A 17,806-nucleotide genomic window follows, 5' to 3' on the forward strand; every position below is an offset into this window, starting at 1 on the left:
AACTTATGTTTACGTCGTGATTATCACTGAGGGCATAAAAATGTAATCATTTTCTCCTACACCCCAGCATAAAGACGTTAATAAAGCGTATTCTATAGACAATGGTTAAAATGAATCTGCGAGGACATTCATTTTTAGGGGTTCTGGCCACGTTTTTATTATTTCGGACCATCGTGCCTCGGGTTAGAAACGTTGATCGCGCTCGACGTAAATACGAAATTTGATGTGTGTCAATGGCGGCCGGGGTCAGACCTTTTTCTGATTCATCATCCGTTCGGCGAATCGAGCTCGTCTAAGCGATGCCTTCTCCCTCAAAGCCGGCAGAATAGCCCCCAGATACATCTCCTTGTCCTCGTCGGTCAGCAGCTCGTATTCGGACGACGACATCTCGTCGATGTCCCGGATCCTCTTCTCGGTATCGCTCGTTTTCTCTGTCGCGAAAGATCAAATCTCGTTTCGTTTCTCCTGTCGGTCTATCATCGACAATGCCTGGCTCCCGAACCGGTATCGCGGTAATGCGATCGGTGCCTCGCGAAATATCGCTTGGCTGGGCAACCGCGATCTACGGCGAACACAGTAATTTCTCCTAGAAATGTACGGAGGTCGGAATTGAAACCGGCAGATCTCAGAATATTAAGTCGCGATTCATCGAGCCTCGTGGCTTGTTTTTAGAGAAACTCGGGGCAGTCGGCAAAAAAGGCAGCGGCCAGCATGTCGGTGTGTATTAATATGAGTACAGAGTAATGCTGGAATAAAAAGGATGACTTAACATTTTTATTTCTCATTGTTTTGCACGATTCGAAAGCGATTCCGAGGCCACGTGATACGTTTCGAGGTAATTTGGAGTCCATATGCCACGATTTGAAGGCAATTCAGAGGCAACATGCCGCGATTCGAAGGAAATTTCGAGGTTATATGACACGATTTGAAGGCAGTTCGAAGACAATTCGGAGAATTGAAGGCAATTCCGAGGTCATATGACACGACTCGAAGGCAACTCAAAGGCAATTCGGAGAATTGAAGGCAATTCCGAGGCCACGTTCCATGATTTGAAGGCAATTCGTAGGCAATTCGGACATTTGAAAGCAATTCGGTGATTTGAAAGCAATTCGAAGGCAGTTCGGACATTTGAGAGCAATTTGGCGATTTGAAAGCAATTCGAAGGCAATTCGGTCATTTGATAGCAATTCGGAAAATTGAAGGCAATTCAGAGGCCATATGTCACGATGTGAAGGCAATTCGGAGATTTGAAGGCAATTCGGAGAATTGAAGGAAATTCAGAGGCCACATGCCACGATTCGGAGGCAATTCAGAGACCACATGCCACGATTCGAAGGCAATTAGGAGGCCACATGCAACTAATCGAAGGCAATTCGGTGGCCACGTGACACGATTCGAAGGCAATTCGGAGGCCACATGCAACTAATCGAAGGCAATTCGGTGGCCACGTGACACGATTCGAAGGCAATTTGGAGGCCACGTAACATGATTCGAAGGCAATTCGGCGACAATTCGGAGGCAATTCGGAGAATTGAAGGCAATTCGGAGGCCACGTGACACGATTCGAAGTCAATTCGGAGGCCACATGACACGATTCGAAGTCAATTCGGAGGCCACGTGACACGATTCGAAGGCAATTAGGAGGCCACATGCAACTAATCGAAGGCAATTCGGTGGCCACGTGACACGATTCGAAGGCAATTAGGAGGCCACATGCCACGATTCGACGATCACGTACAGTGACCATCGACTGCTTCTTAGCCATCGTCTAGTAGACTAATCCCTCTATCATCTAAAAAAATTCAAGTCGTTTAGTTCAGTTTTAAAATAGTTATTCCGTTTTAAAAGGTGTGTACGAACACTTTTGTGGGCCACTCTATCTATTAGTACCTACACGTACCTTGTAGCTCCACGGTTTTTCTTACCAGACTCAAACACCCAAACAGACCATTTTTTGTTGTTTTCCGGGAATTCGCGTCGCGTGCCGCATCACGCGTTTAACCAACCATGCACAGTAATTTCTCTCTAAACGACGCTCACAGATTGTACACAAAAACGTACAATTTGTAAAGAGGATTTAAAGTGAACAACTATAAACACGATCCGCAAGACTCGAATTAATCGTATCTTCCATTTCCAAATTCGCCATTTTTGCGCACAATCTGAGCGTCGATTAGGGAGAATTTACTGTAATACTATGTATTATTTAATATGCATATAATTTGTACTATTCACCTATGCAATTCGCTAACTTTACCGACCTTAGCATCGACGTAACAATAAATTACATAGGCGTAGAACTAGCACAGGGAAATTCAGAGAAACCCGAAATTTGGCATTTCCGGGGGGAGAAATTACTGTATCACGCGGATATTTTCTTATCGAACTGTCTACGTCTAGGTGGTTCACCGTGTTCGCGGAGCAGCTCCTCCGTACGCCGATTGTAATTGGCCATCGAGTTGAGGAACGTGACGAACAGAAAGTACTCCGCCTGGCCGACGATCCTCAACAGCAGCAGCAGAGTTTCGACGGGGTTACCGTGCAGCAACTTGCTCTCCAACGATTGCAGGACGAAGCCGTGTTTAAAGTCTTCCGTGGAGAGCCTGTCGCGACGAACAGTTTAACGAGAATCAACTCACGAGGAGGCAAGTTCAGTAATTAATATGTTCCCCGGAAACGCGCGAGCGCGCGCGCGCGCCATTTCGCCGGCAGGCTAAACTCGATATCATTGACTGATCGCTTTTTCATTAACTATTACGCGCCTCGTGGGAAGACTCCGCCACTTTCTGTTACGTAGATCGTAAAGTTCGTTTCTCTATCGGCGTTTTAGATTACAAAATGATTGCTCAACCCTCGCGAACTATAGTTACCGGTTCATTTTGATTTCGGAGTATTTAAATCGACACGCGATTATGTACTTAATAGTCGAGAAACTCTAATCAAACAAATTGCTCTTGCACCGGAAACAACTGATAGATTAAATGCATTCATTCGGTAGATAAAGTCTGCATTTTTTGAACTTCGACCAAGCGACTCGATTTTATTTTTCAGATTTCAGAGAAGCTAGTTTAACACTAGATTCACGGAACCCGTCGAAATGACGGGTGAATAATTTTTTAATTTAAGGTTCAATTTTAATAATTGATTATATATATAATATGTTACTTACGGCAAATGTTACAATAACACTAGTTAAAAATCAGAATAAATGTCTTATTGTTACTTTTATAAACTAATATAAAACAGCTGTTTTTTGTGCTCTATAAATCTAGTGTTAACAGACAATGAATAGAAAAGATAAGATAAATAAAAAGATCTCTTGTTTCATTGTTATAAGCTCCGAGAAAAGTGTTGAAAAACGCTCATCTCATTATTCCTTGTTGTGATTTCATTTATTTCCAATTTCTGCAGAAATTTTCTAGCAAATCTCCCTGTAAGCTCTTTAATACATTCAAATCGTTTGGTCTAATTTTTAAAGATATATTCCGTTTTAGGTTAATTAAAATCAAATTTTTAGCACGCATATTACCGAGATCTACAAAGGGCATTTTTTAAATTTTCGTTATAGGCTCGGATAAAAAAGTCAAGAAACGAGGGTTTTTAATTTGTTCTTTTCATTCCAAGTAATATCAAAATTAAAAAAAAAAATGCTTCTTAGTCATCGCCTACTAGACTAGTCCCTCTGTCATAAAAAAAAATTCAAGTCATTTAGTTCTGTTTTCAAAAAACTATTGCCTTTTAAAAGGTGTACAGACACTTTCGTGAGCCACTGTACATATCGTAAAATAAGAATTATGCTTGTTGCATACAGTTGAGCATCCTCGCGAATCCACTGTGTGTTGTCATTCAATTGTCTATTGCTATTATCATTACAAGAAAAAGAAGAAGAAGAAGAAGAAGAAGAAGAAGAAGAAGAAGAAGAAGAAGAAGAAGAAGAAGAAGAAGAAGAAGAAGATGAAGAAGACGTACCGTTCCGCGAGAACATCGACGAGCAGTTTAGGGTCGCCTCCCAGGTAAGTGGTCTTCAAATTCTCCCGGGCGCTTCTGCTATCCTTCGGCGGGCTACTTACGGTCGCGTAATCTTTTCCCAGTATCTTCTCGAACTGCAGAATAGCCTGAATCTTGTACTCGTATCGACTCAAAGGATCCAGCGTTTCCAGCCTGTCGGCATCGGGGATTTTATTCAATTCTATCAAAGGATCCGATTCCTCCGGAAGTCGAAGAAGGATCGCTTCTTGCTTCGCCTCCGACGCTTCAGTTTCAGGGGATCTTTCCGTCCCCCTTCGCCTCCCTTCCCGCGATGTATCGAGCGTTTTTTCGCTGCGAGGTGATTTCGCCCTGGCCCGGTCACTTCCTTTCGATTTCCCCTCGCTCCCCGCCGCTTCCCTGACGGACGAAAACGTTTAACCCTTTCGCGCCGAGCGCCGCATATATGCGACATCCACCCGACGACCTGTGTCTCGTAATCCGGAAATGGCGGATTCCTCGGATCATTTGAAGCAGCTTCTTCCTTTACAAAAATTTTCTCCGAGCCACCGTTAACGAGTTATTAACGAAAAACAGTGACCAATAAGAATCGAGTACGGCTGACGCGAGGCGGCCCAGCCAACCAGCGCGCGAAGCCCAGTTCCGCTCATTGACTCGGTCGCCTCGCGCTCTCATTGGTCACTGTTTTTCGTTAATAACTCGTTAATGGTGCCTCGGAGAAAATTTTTCTAAAGGAAAAAGTTGCTTCAAATGACCCGAGGAACCCGCCACTTTCGGATTGCGAGACATTTTTGGGACACCCTGTATATACAGAAACCACGCGCACTGTGCATATTTCCGGAGCGAGTTTCCGTTCGGTGACGGTACTTCGGCGGATGGAGCTGCCGTAGCGAAAGGGTTAAACGCGGCGGTCGGAAAGTCGCGCGAAGAATTCGTTGAAGCGAGCGAGCGAGCGATCGGCGCGCACCGATACACGCTCGCCAATTAGAATTGGTATCCTCGATCGATGAACTACATTTAGGAATGAAATTGCAGGCCGTACTTGCGCCGTTCCCGTGCTTCCGTGTAATTCTGATAAGCGTCGTCGATGATCTGTCGCAGCGTAATCGAATGTTCGCTTTCGCCGAGAGCTATGGCTTCCGTGATCGCCTTGTCGATCGAGAGCACCGGGGCTGAGAGTGCTCTCCCGCTTCTGCAGGCCGCGTCCTGGTACTCTGGACACAGCAGATTTTATTTCACGTTTAACCGGGAAGTCGTTACGCGACAACGCAAACAAAATTTTAACGAAGCGGAACACTCGTCCATCCACGTTCGCAGAGAATTTATAAATCGACGTTCGTCGGAGAGAAATGCGCGCTTCTCTGATTTTTATCTCGCAGTCGTGATTAACCCTTCGCACTCGAACCCATTTTATCCGCGAATCTAAAATAACTTTTCTGACTTGTATTATTTTCATGTTACACGCGCGGCAACGTGTATTTTACGCGTACGAAATTGAGCCTTGCGATTCATGCGACAGCTACACTTTCAGTAATGTTCAAAATCGAAACTTTGATAATATAAAAATTATCCTAGAACGTGATATAACAATTTTTTTAGCGGTGCCTCAGAGTCGCCACTCGAGCGCAAAGGGTTGATTTCTACTTTTTTTTTTTTAACGGAGCATCGTGTCAATCGTTTCCATGCTTTTATAAAATAGTTATGAAAGTGTCCGTTAATTGAAGCGATTCATCGCGTTAAATTGTCAAACACGACGATTATTATCGGACGATGGAAGCAATATTTGTTAAATGAAATACTCGGAGAAGCTAAGAAAGGACATTGTAATATGCACCGTAACGACGTCGTTAACGAGCGTACCTTTGTTACCGAATTAAAAGGTTCCGTAAGCAGGACTCATAATTAACAGTCTTGCCGTACTTCGACGAGTCCGACTCGTCGTGAAAATTGCTAGTAATTACATATCGAGTATAAATGTTATTCCGTTCTTTAAAATTGGAGCAAAATTCTACTCTATTGTCGTCGATATTTAAGCAATTCGAGTAAAAAGCGCGCAACAAGCATCGATTTTCTTTTCCTTCTATGAAATTATTGCAATCGAAAAATTTCTAATCGCAGCAACTACGAAGAAAATGGTAGTTCAAGGGGTTAATGTGATGTTTTTTAAGAGCGACAATATTTAATTTGCTTCGAATTTGCGCGACTTGCGTCGAACGAAGAAATGCTACTCGATCAGTTCTAATCTTTTTTTAGAGTGTCGATAAGAATGTTAAAGAAGCAGCATTGATATTGATAATTTCATTTCATCATTTATATCGATAATTTTTTAAGCAATTCAAGTAAAAAGCGCGCAACAAGCATCGATTTTCTTTCCCTTTTACGAAATTATTGCAATCGAAAAATTTCTAATCGCAGCAACTGCGAAGAAAATGGTATTTCAAGGGGTTAATGTGATGTCTTTTAAGAGCGACAATATTTAATTTGCTTCGAACTTGCGCGACTTGCGACGAACGATGAAATATTACTCGATCAGTTCCAATCTTTTCTTCGAGTACCGAGAAGAATGTTAAAGCAGCATTGATATTGATAATTTTACATTATTATACGTTATTACTGTTATAATATTATTGTTAATATTGCTAATAAACAAGCTGGCGAGCAGTTTCCGATCGCTCGATCGGAATTATAAAGTCGCTTAATTAAAGTCTGGTTCGGGACCGCGAAGTTATTTCCTAGAGAGCGTATCGTTATTTCTTCGGGACTGTTATCGAGGGTTATTCTTAACTCGTGAATGGGAGCGATGTACATGTGATATTGCGAGATAGTACCGGTGAAAGGAGCTCCGTGGAAAATAATGCAGACTTTCTTCGCCGGTCTGGCAGGGTCCGGAAGATCGTTCAACGGGCCGGATTTCCGCTCGATACTCTCGAAATATTCTTTCACGGGATCTCCCATTCTGTTCCGGAAGTCTGAAGCGTCGCGCAGACTTTCCGTGTAACCTTAAATCAAGGAAGTGCGCCGGTCGTTTTTCTATAAATCCGCTTTTTTTACGCGAGTTCCTTCCGTTGCAAAATGCACGTCGAAAGACTATTCCTCTGCTTCTCTCGCTGTTAACAACATCTTAGTCTCAGGTTTCGGAGCAAAAATAAAATGTTGTTGGAGATTTACCATCGATTTAAAATAGCATGCCGGGCTAACTAATGTCGTGGCAAAGGTAATAAACGATGATCCGACGAACGAGCTGTGAAATTCGTGCATTCAACAACGAAGAATCTTCGGAATATCGTTGGAGGATTTCGTGTTCGCTTAAATTATTAAAGTATGCTTTTATTTCATTTCCGTTCCCTGGAACTCGTTCAACCAGTTAGCTGTGAGGCTCCTATATGTGTCGCGAGAATCAAGCGACGACGAGTATACTCGTCGAACGCGGAGTAATCGTCGCTGTTAACCCTTCGTACTCGTGTGGCGACTCTGAGGCGCCACTAAAAATTGCTGTACTATTTTTCTAAGTAATTGTAATAGTATCAAATTCGTTTGTATTTTAAAAAACTGTTAAAATTGCAAGTGTTCTTGTCAATAGGCTCAAAATTGCTGTACTATTTTTCTAGATAATTGTAACAGTATCAAATTCGTTTATATTTTTAAAAAACTGTTAAAATTGCAAGTATTCCACTTGGCAATAGGCTCAAAATTGCTGTACTATTTTTCTAGATAATTGTAACAGTATCAAATTCGTTTATATTTTTAAAAAACTGTTGAAATTGCAAGTATTCCACTTGTCAACAGGCTGAAAATTGCTGTACTATTTTTCTAAATAATTGTAACAGTATCAAACTTGTTTATATTTTAAAAAATTGTTAAAATTGCAAGTGTTCTTGTCAATAGGCTCAAAATTGCTGTACTATTTTTCTAGATAATTGTAACAGTATCAAATTCGTTTATATTTTTAAAAAACTGTTAAAATTGCAAGTATTCCACTTGTCAACAGGCTCAAAATTGCTGTACTATTTTTCTAAATAATTGTAACAGTATCAAACTTGTTTATATTTTAAAAAATTGTTAAAATTGCAAGTGTTCTTGTCAATAGGCTCAAAATTGCTGTACTATTTTTCTAGATAATTGTAACAGTATCAAATTCGTTTATATTTTTAAAAAACTGTTAAAATTGCAAGTATTCCACTTGTCAACAGGCTCAAAATTGCTGTACTATTTTTCTAAATAATTGTAACAGTATCAAACTTGTTTATATTTTAAAAAATTGTTAAAATTGCAAGTGTTCTTGTCAATAGGCTCAAAATTGTTGTACTATTTTTCTAGATAATTGTAACAGTATCAAATTCGTTTATATTTTTAAAAAACTGTTAAAATTGCAAGTGTTCTTGTCAATAGGCTCAAAATTGCTGTACTATTTTTCTAAATAATTGTAACAGTATCAAATTCGTTTATATTTTAAAAAACTGTTAAAATTGCAAGTATTCCACTTGTCAATAGGCTCAAAATTGTTGTACTATTTTTCAAAATAATTATAACAGTATCAAACTCGTTTATATTTAAAAAACTGTTAAAATTGCAAGTATTCTTGCAAACTTGTCAACAGGCTCAATTTTATATAAATAAATCGTACTAAATCGTATAAAATGGAAATACTGTAGATGAGAAAACATGTTTTGTATTTCGAATTAAAATAGTTTCGATTGCAAACGGTTAAAATATTGGATCAAAAAGACGGTTCTATTTTATAAAATTAACAATTTTATTATACTAATAATATTGACTTCTTCGCTTAACATTAAAATATTCAAATTCAAATTGCTGCTCTAGAGCGGTATTATTATTAACGCACGACGAGTATACTCGTCACGACACAAAATACTGCTACTTCTCCACAGCTAACTGGTTAAACAAATACTTGTTCGGCACAAAAATTTCCGGTCCGAGTCGTCAATTATCATCAAGACGGACAGCAGGATTTGTACATTTTCCACTATCGATTTGTACGGTTATGCTAAAATCTTTCTGTATCGGCCGCGCGAATTTAATCTTTCCCTAAAATAATAACAATTATCGGTCCCATAAAAGCTGAAAGAGCGGGCGCACTTACTTGTGCTCTCGCCGAGACGACACTCGCTTCCTGGATATTCCTGCTGTTCTAATTCCTGAATCGATCGAACCCGAGCCATTTCGTCGACGAGATCGTTGTAAAACTTTATTAAATCCGCGGGTAACGGATCCCCGGGCTTGCCGGGGGGCAGGAGTATTTCCTCGGCTCCGTAATAATCCAATAAAATGTTTATGACTTGATCGTCCATCTGGAACGAGCTTAAACACCGTCGTTCCATTGAAAATCCACGCGGGAAGGGTCGAGCAACGCGAGAGCGAGAAGCATCATCGAGCATATCGCAGTTGAACAACCTCTTGTTAAATGTTTATCGATCCGCTTACCGGTCCACGTGATGCCAGAAAAACTCGACAGGATAATCGGAAGCGTTCTCGATCGCGAAACCGGCGTCCTGGCCGCAAGTGTAAGGCACCATCGGCAAAAATTGGATAACCGGCTCGTCGATGGTCAGAGATCTCTCGATCCCGCGGCCCGTTAGCACCACCGTCGGCGTTTCCAAGCTCATTTTCACGTGCACGTTCAGCTTCATCTCCACGTAACACTGGAACACCGATATTTCTACCATGAACCACCGAGCGCGAAACCTATTATCTGCTCTCCGAAAACAGTTTCACGATCGAAGCCGAGAAATCGGAGGATCGCGGAACCGTCATGCAATATTCACCGTGAAAATCACAACAGAATCTGAACAGCCGGACAAAGGATTCCGACATTTTTTAACAAGCGCCGAATATATAGGGTGTTTATTGATTCCCCGTTTGCTAGACGATAAAACATTTAATTTAGAAAGGAACACTATTTTTTCAATAAAAAATCTGGGTCGCGTTCATTTTTTTAAAATGGCACTGCATATTTGTTTATGCATTGTTTATGCTACATTAATGTAGACGAGACAAAAAGAATATTATTTTTTCAATAGAAAATCCGAGTCGCCTTAATTTTTTAAAAATGGCACTGCATATTTTTTTATGCATTACTTATGCTACATTAATGTAGACGAATTCAACGACCTGCTAGAGCATGACCTTTGGGTGACCTTTGGGTGGTTGAATCGAGAAATTTCAGTTCAAGCGGCAGAATCGATTGAAGATGAAAATTTCTTTATTTTAAGATACATCAATAAGCGAATTGATAATTTTATGAAGAAAAAGTATCATTACGTAAATTTAACGAAAACGAAGCTATTAGGTCGGCTAACGTCTAATAATTTTATTACAAAAGTGTTATTATTACCAAAAATTTGTTACAGTGAAGTAAAAAATACGCAGTGGCATTTAAAAAAATTAAGGTGAACCCGATTTTTATTGAAGAAATTTTGTCGTATAGCAAACCAGGAAACCGATAAACATTTGTTCGAAACAATTTTTTTGTCAGATTAACAGATGCGCAGGAAAAAAATGTGAGCAAAAGTTGAGGAAACACCCTATATATCTCAAAAATTCTCGCGATGTCGAAGTCACTTAATTAATGAAATCGAAACTAGAAGTTTAAAAGTTACCGTAACTGTTACTTTAATTTCATTGCATTCTAAAAATTCTGGCGACATTCGGTTTGTTCGAATAATGAATAATTTAATTATAAAAATGAATTTCAAAACCTGGTTAAAAATTAGTGCGATTAATTTTTAAGTCCTTAGAGTAAGATTTAGACTAAATTTTAGTCCTTAAGACTAGGTCTTTATACGACCGATGCGGCGCTCAAAGTGTTAATATCGAATGGTGAAGATGTCGATACAGATTGTTATGAAAACATCTTTAACGTTTGAGAACGATTGAACCGTTTCCCGAGTCACTGTTGCATAAATTGTACCATCGAGGTTGCAAATCTGATAAGACACGAATAAGGTTTGCTTATACAGTGGTCGCTCGATAAGCAGTCGCTTCCGGGGCTCAGATGCGATCTTCCACAGGAAGCGGTTGCTTGTCGAACGAGCATCAACGCGAAGAAATCTTGACCTGTTTGTTTCGACCACGAATCGACCTTCGAGCGAATCGAGCAGCTTGAAAGAAGCTCGAGAATTTCAAAGCGACCGTAGGATCGATTACAGGATGAGCTATTAAGTTTCATCACTTTAATCATCGCTTCATACATGGTGTCCCAAAATTATTGTATAAGCGAAAAATGAGGGGTTCCTCAGGTCATTTGAAGTAACTTTTTCCTTTGCGAAAATGCAATCCGCGGCTTCGTTTACGAGTTATTGACGAAAAACAGTGACTAATGAGCGGCGAGTTCGGTTGGCGCGAGGCAGCGCGCAAAGCACAGTTCAGCTGATTGGCTCGGCCGCGTAGCGCTAGGCGCGCTCGCCTCTCATTGGTCACTGTTTTTCGACGATAACTCGTAAACGGAGCCCCGGATTACATTTTCGCAAAGGAAAAAGTTGCTTTAAATGACCTCAGGAACCCCTCATTTCCCGCTGGTACAATAATTTTGGGATGCCCTGTACTTGTTGACAATCGATGACTATAAAAACTCGAATGAAAGACTCGAATAATCGAATCTGTTCTTCCCAAATTGTCCACTTACGTGTACAATCTGAGCGCCAATTAAGAAGAATTTACTAAAAAAACAAAGCAATAGATCTGAGCTATTGTTGAAACCCTGATACAGCAACAATAAATGTTTCGCAGCGTCGTAGATCGCGTACCGTTTTCCGTGGCTTGAAGTAAACGCGAATGACCACCGATTGGCCAGGTGCGCAATGATTGGAGTCGTGTTCCGCTTGAAATGGACAGTAATCCTGTTGCTTCTTCCGTACGCAGGACAATTTTATTTTCCACTCGCAGTCGACGAATCCTCTGTAGAATATATTGAAATGGTCATCAACGGATAGACAGCGGTGAAATAGAATTTGCAAACTCTGTTCAATTTTACTCGTTTTTTATCTGGATGTACATCATCAAACACTCGCCCACTATCACGTCCTGGAAGTCTAGCAGCTTTGTGCTAACGGTTACATACGGATAGGTAACAGTTCCCTTTATGGTTATGGGAATAGTGCAGCCTCTTATCACCTACACGCAATTGCTATTATCGCCACGGTTTTTGCTAAAACCGTCAAAAAATTCCACGAATTCCACGAAAATTCGCCGAACAATGTAGGCGAGTCGTTTAACTCGTTCACACTTAACTTTTCCTGTAAATTACACGTTGTGCAAAAAAGAATGTTTCGAACGAAAGTTGTCGGTATAAAGAAGAGCATATGCGACAACAATTAATTTTTTGCTATTATTCCTTTTCCATCAAAACATTAGGATCGTAGTGAGATTTTTTAACTGTAATGTGCAACATTTAATCGTGCCATACGAAAGTTCACTAAGTTTATTAAATAGGGAATAAAAAATTATTAAGGCGCAAGGGTTCAGAAATTGATGTTTATCGAGATATTCTTTAGTTGATTTCTAATGCAAGAAACGTTGAAAACGTTGTCCGTGGCAATCAATGCAAGCATGCAGGCGATTAGGCGATGCGAGTGTAGCTGTAACTTTGTTACATGTGTAAGTGTTCCATATTTTATCAAGTGGTCTTTATATTTCGATAAAAAGAAATAAAGAAAATAGCAAAAAATTCACTGTTGCCGGATATCTCTTTATAGCAAACGACTTTTGTTCTTGTCGTTGTTATACCAAACAACTATTTTTGATACAACGCAAGAAAAAGTTCACAAGAAAAATTAAGGTGAACGAGTTAAACGTCTCACCCTGTGTAAATCCGTCGATAAAATCGTAACTGGGAAGTTGAAATTTCGAAGGAAATTCAGTTCAAACGCATCGCGACAAACGGCCGTGAAGTATCGAACAATAAAGGGAAACGCTCACTTCGATATAAGCTGTATACGTTACTGGTGACCATCTCTGCGCATACTTCTCCCTAGACGGATTCCAAATTACACGAAGTATCGCAGAATCGCCCACCATCAGGTTCGATCGTCTCTTAAAGTGCACGATAATATCCATTTTCTCCACATTCTGGACCTTCTTCAGACGCATCGCCGCGCTCCACGGCCCGTAATTAATAATCCTCGTCGTATAATCGGCGACCTGACCGACGATCACGTACTCCATGTCTGCGAAGAACGTATCCCATCGCCGGAAACAGTGTCGAGGATGGCTGATTTATGGGATGATCGCCGAACGGGAAACGTACCAATAACGTATTCGGTGGAGAAGAGCTGAGGTATAGGCTCCTTTTTGCAAGTCGCGGCGTGCTGCATCAAGACGTATGAATTCCTGACGACGATCTCCCTTGCCAAATGTCTCTCCACCGCCATTTCCACGTCCACGACACGAGGATATATTTCCTCGTAGGAAACGACGCTCCAACCCTCCCCTCGAAACGGATACATTAATGCGAATAAATGCGTCGAACTCTATTCGGCCACGGTAAATTCTCCCCAATTGTCCCACGATTTCTAAGGAGGAATGGGCAATTCGGGGAGAGGAGACACGATTAATCGAGCCTCACGGCAGTATATATATATGATAAATGTAAATATATATGATAATATAAATATAATAATATAAATATATAATAGATATATTATATATATTTACTTAATTATATAGTATATTATTATATATTCTCGCAATCCGGAAAGGAGGTTCCTGAGATCATTTGAAGTAACTTTTTCCTTAGCGAAAATGCAATCCGCGGCTTCGTTTACGAGTTATTGACGAAAAACGCTGACCAATGAGAGGCGAGCTGGCCAGCGCTAGGCGGTCGAGCCAATCAGCGGAACTGAGCTGCGTGCGCTCATTGGCTGCGCCGCCTCGCGCCAGCCAAGCTCGCTTCTCATTGGTCACCGGTTTTCGTTAATAACTCGTAAACGAAGCTGCTGATTGTATTTTCGCTAAGGAGAAAGTTGCGTCGAATGACCTCAGGAATCTCCCATTTCCGGATTGCGGGACATTTATGGGTCTTCTTATATTTGATAATTATTGACAATTGGCGATTATAAAAGCGAACCGGGAGGCTCGAATAATCGTATCTCCTCTTCGCTAATTGTCCACTTTTGTTTATAAGCAGAGGGACAATTTGCAAGAATTTACTGTATTTCGTGGACAGATCGGTTCGTATCAAAATTATCGTATCGTCCGCAATATTATGTACGTTTACGAAAATGAATAATCTCTGAAGAAAGGGCCACGAGTGAATTTGTGCAATCGAGTGTCGCGTCTCGTTTCTCACCGGCCAAGTCAGCGACGAAGTCTTCGGGCAGGTCGGGCCTCTTTTCCGGCTCGCACTCCTGCAGGCTGTGCTTCGTCGCCTCCAGTTTCTTTACCAAAAAATTTCGGATTAACAACATGGCAAATCGGGGAACACTAAAGGGTGCCATACGTTTGCGAGAAACTCGTCGGTCAGCGATCCGATCGCGGCGTACTCCAATTGAATGGAATGCTGGGGATGCACCTTTCCACAGGGGATGCACAGGTACATTTGGGGAAAAGATCCGAACGCGTTCACCGTAATCGTCACGGGCATTAAATGACCGACCTGAAATAAACAAAATCAGTCGTCCGGAGCACGGTGGAGTAGTCGATCTGATAATAAGCTGGCTAATGTTATTTTACACATTTTTGTGGGAACAAAAGTACTTATACAGACACCAAAATACAGGGTGTCCAAAAATGTCTCGCAATCCGGAAATGGCGGATTCCCGAGGTCATTCGAAGTAACTTTTTCCTTAGCGAAAATGCAATCGTTAACGGAATATCTTCTTTTTTTATTTATCGTGGAGGAAATCTGCTTGCCAGACACTCCCAGCCCGCTCGGGGGACGGACGGGGGGGGGGAGGTAATGTGTCGGGGGTAGTTAATGGAATATTTTGCTGATTTTGATGGCATTAAAACAAGCATTGGCATTCGCTTGGAAATTATAGTGAAATTCTATATGAATGATTGATGATTGTTTAACATCGCTACTCACAAAAACATGTGAACAAAAACAAGAATATTATATTTAATGGAAGGCAACGTACGAATTTACCTAAAAGATCTCTGCAAAGAAAGAAGTTGTCATAATCTCTTTGCGACATGTAAAAATCATTGAATTTAAAAATCGGTTAAGAGAGAGACAGTATCGCAAAAACTCTTTGCTTTTAACAAAGCATAGCGCTTTATGAGTGAATTCGATCAATAAAATGGTATTGGAATGTTGTTTGTTTTTTATATATTTGAGTATCTCAGAAAGCAAAAATTTGATATATTAAACGAGATTTTTCGAATGCAATTCGAGGGACTCGAAATTCGGAGTAAATCGAGAATAGAGAAAGACAAAGAGAGAGAAGAGGGAGAGTGAGGGAGAGAGAGAGAGAAGAGAGAGAGTGAGAGAGAGAAGGAGAGAGCGAGAGAGAGAAGGAGAGAGCGAGAGAGAGAAAGAGGGAGCGAGAGAGCGAGAGAGAGAAGGAGAGAGCGAGAGAGAGAGAGAAGAGAGAGAGTGAGAGAGAGAAGGAGAGAGCGAGAGAGAGGAAGAGGGAGCGAGAGAGCGAGAGAGAGAAGGAGAGAGCGAGAGAGAGAAAGAGGGAGCGAGAGAGCGAGAGAGAGAAGGAGAGAGCGAGAGAGAGAGAAAGAGGGAGCGAGAGAGCGAGAGAGAGAAGGAGAGAGCGAGAGAGAGAAGGAGAGAGCGAGAGAGAGAAAGAGAGAGCGAGAGAGCGAGAGCGAGAGAGCGAGAGAGCGAGAGAGAGTGAGTGAGAGAGAGAAGAGAGAGAGAGTGAGAGAGAGATGTACCTCAAGCTGAAACCGATGATCGATGGGACCGAGATTTGTCGAACGCTGCATCACATCAAATTCCACGAATGACTGAGCGTCCACGAATCCCGTGCTCGGCTCGACCATTAGCGGATTTATATCAAAACTATCGACCGTCTCCTTTGCGACATAGTCTAACCCGGTTATTTTATAGCAGAACGCCACCTTGCTGGGGTTCCTTAAGGTGAAGTTCCTATGACTCGGTTCCAGAAGCAGCTGCAACAGATACGTAACTAATGATTTTCTCTATTTCGGTTCCGCTCAGAATTTCAGCGATTTTCGATCGTTTCAATAATCTGGAGCTGCCGTTCAACCACTTCTCAGCCTTTCCATTATACATACATTTATTTGTAATATTATACTATTAGAATTCAAGTGTTCATAAGTAAACTGGTACATTATCTTGAATTATCAAGCAATTCCATTGATTATTAATAATCAAAGAAATCAGTGTTTTACAAATTTTTCAATTCCTGTTTGTCGCGATTGATAAAGTAAACTGGTACACTTTATCAATCGCAACAAACAGGAATTAAAAAAAATTTGTAAAACACTGATTTCTTTGATTATTAATAATCAATGGAATTGCTTGATAATTCAAGATAATTCAATTCCAATGGAACAGAAATAATGTACTGTTATCCTTGAAATTTGGTTAATCCTATATGCATAAAATCTACAGTTTATTCAGATTGTACAAATTTTAAGAACTTCGTAGACTATAGTCACTGCATATAATATTCGGTACATCTGTACCGAAACAGCGATTCGCATGAATTTATACAAACATTTCAGTTCTATTTTCCATGATTTGAGTCACGCTATACGGTACAAACAAATCCAGCGATTTTAAACAAAGTTGACTGTTTTCAAGTTACGGAAATCATTAAAATCACTTACGCAAATGAACAAAATAATAACTATACAAAATTAGTTTCGAGTACCATGGTTGTTGTTCTTTATCTTCGATCACAATCGTTTCTCACACTTTCCTCATCGTGAGAAGCAACAATTGTTATTGTTGTTGTCAAATTTATTGTCAAGATAATTTAAAATTAAGTTGTTTCATAATAGCTTTATGATGTAGTCCACTCGTTTTTTTTTAACATTTTGGCATGTGTAGATCACATTTTCAGACGTAACTGTTTTTGTGCAGTCTTTTTTGTGCCGTTTTTTCCTGCAGTCCCTATCTACCGTACAAAAACAGATTTGACCGTATTCGTGTACCGCATAAAAAGAAATCGCAGAAAAAGGACCGCACAAAAACAAATTTGACTGCGCCAAATTTTCGGCAATATGACTTACGGCGCTACGATCGTAGTCCACTCGATCGTTACTTCTTATTTGTTAGAAATGACATACACAAAAATGATTTCAGTCGATTGCTCGGGAGATAACGCGTTGAGAATTCCTTAAGAGAATCTCCAGTCTCTCGGAGGATCCCTCGGCACAGTCTAGCGATCCTTCGGGCCCTATCAGTTTTTACAAGGCACTTTCAGTCGCCGGTAAGTGCCTCCAGGGGCGTTTTAATTGTAACTTTCGAAACTCTTAAGGCAATCGTAAGGAATCAATGATTTCTCGAAGCGTCCTCGCGGACGCTCCGGGGACGAACGGCATGACTTTCTTTGACTTCCTCGACAATTCACGGTGCGGTGCTCTGCCGTTTAATTGAACGCGTTTACCTGCTCTCCGAAATCGATGGTGTCGGTGTCAATCGTGAATCGAATTGCATCTGATCGGGCGCACAGCTGCACCACTTCGGTAGGGCCGCGTAATATCTGGCAAACGGCTGCAGCTTTTATTTGGAGCTGCTCGAATCCGTGAAATCCAATGTGGACGTGTTGTATCGTGTACGGCGGCACGGACCCCTCGCGTGGAATGATTTCGAGAATCTAGACAATCGTGGGGTATCATCGCTAGACTGCGAATATCTGCGTGGAATACTATTTCTATTGCG

General features: G+C 40.9%; 1 protein-coding gene across 1 annotated transcript in view; it reads right to left on the reverse strand.

Moving 5' to 3' along the window:
* The window catches only part of LOC117217562 (hydrocephalus-inducing protein), a 71,545-nt gene that overhangs the window by 32,112 nt on the left and 21,627 nt on the right, over positions 1-17,806 (reverse strand). Inside the window, exons 21-35 of the mRNA XM_076524274.1 lie at positions 17,532-17,741; positions 15,829-16,065; positions 14,441-14,596; positions 14,291-14,378; positions 13,250-13,432; positions 12,922-13,169; positions 11,978-12,117; positions 11,751-11,901; positions 9,430-9,647; positions 9,089-9,306; positions 6,816-6,986; positions 5,030-5,201; positions 3,970-4,386; positions 2,395-2,603; positions 253-431 (exon numbers count right to left, since the gene is read on the reverse strand). Coding sequence (XP_076380389.1) covers positions 253-431; positions 2,395-2,603; positions 3,970-4,386; positions 5,030-5,201; positions 6,816-6,986; positions 9,089-9,306; positions 9,430-9,647; positions 11,751-11,901; positions 11,978-12,117; positions 12,922-13,169; positions 13,250-13,432; positions 14,291-14,378; positions 14,441-14,596; positions 15,829-16,065; positions 17,532-17,741 — 2,997 coding nt within the window. The remainder of the gene's footprint in view (positions 1-252; positions 432-2,394; positions 2,604-3,969; positions 4,387-5,029; positions 5,202-6,815; positions 6,987-9,088; positions 9,307-9,429; positions 9,648-11,750; positions 11,902-11,977; positions 12,118-12,921; positions 13,170-13,249; positions 13,433-14,290; positions 14,379-14,440; positions 14,597-15,828; positions 16,066-17,531; positions 17,742-17,806) is intronic.

This window comes from Megalopta genalis, chromosome 8 (genome assembly GCF_051020955.1).
Source record: "Megalopta genalis isolate 19385.01 chromosome 8, iyMegGena1_principal, whole genome shotgun sequence".
Lineage (NCBI taxonomy): Eukaryota > Metazoa > Arthropoda > Insecta > Hymenoptera > Halictidae > Megalopta > Megalopta genalis.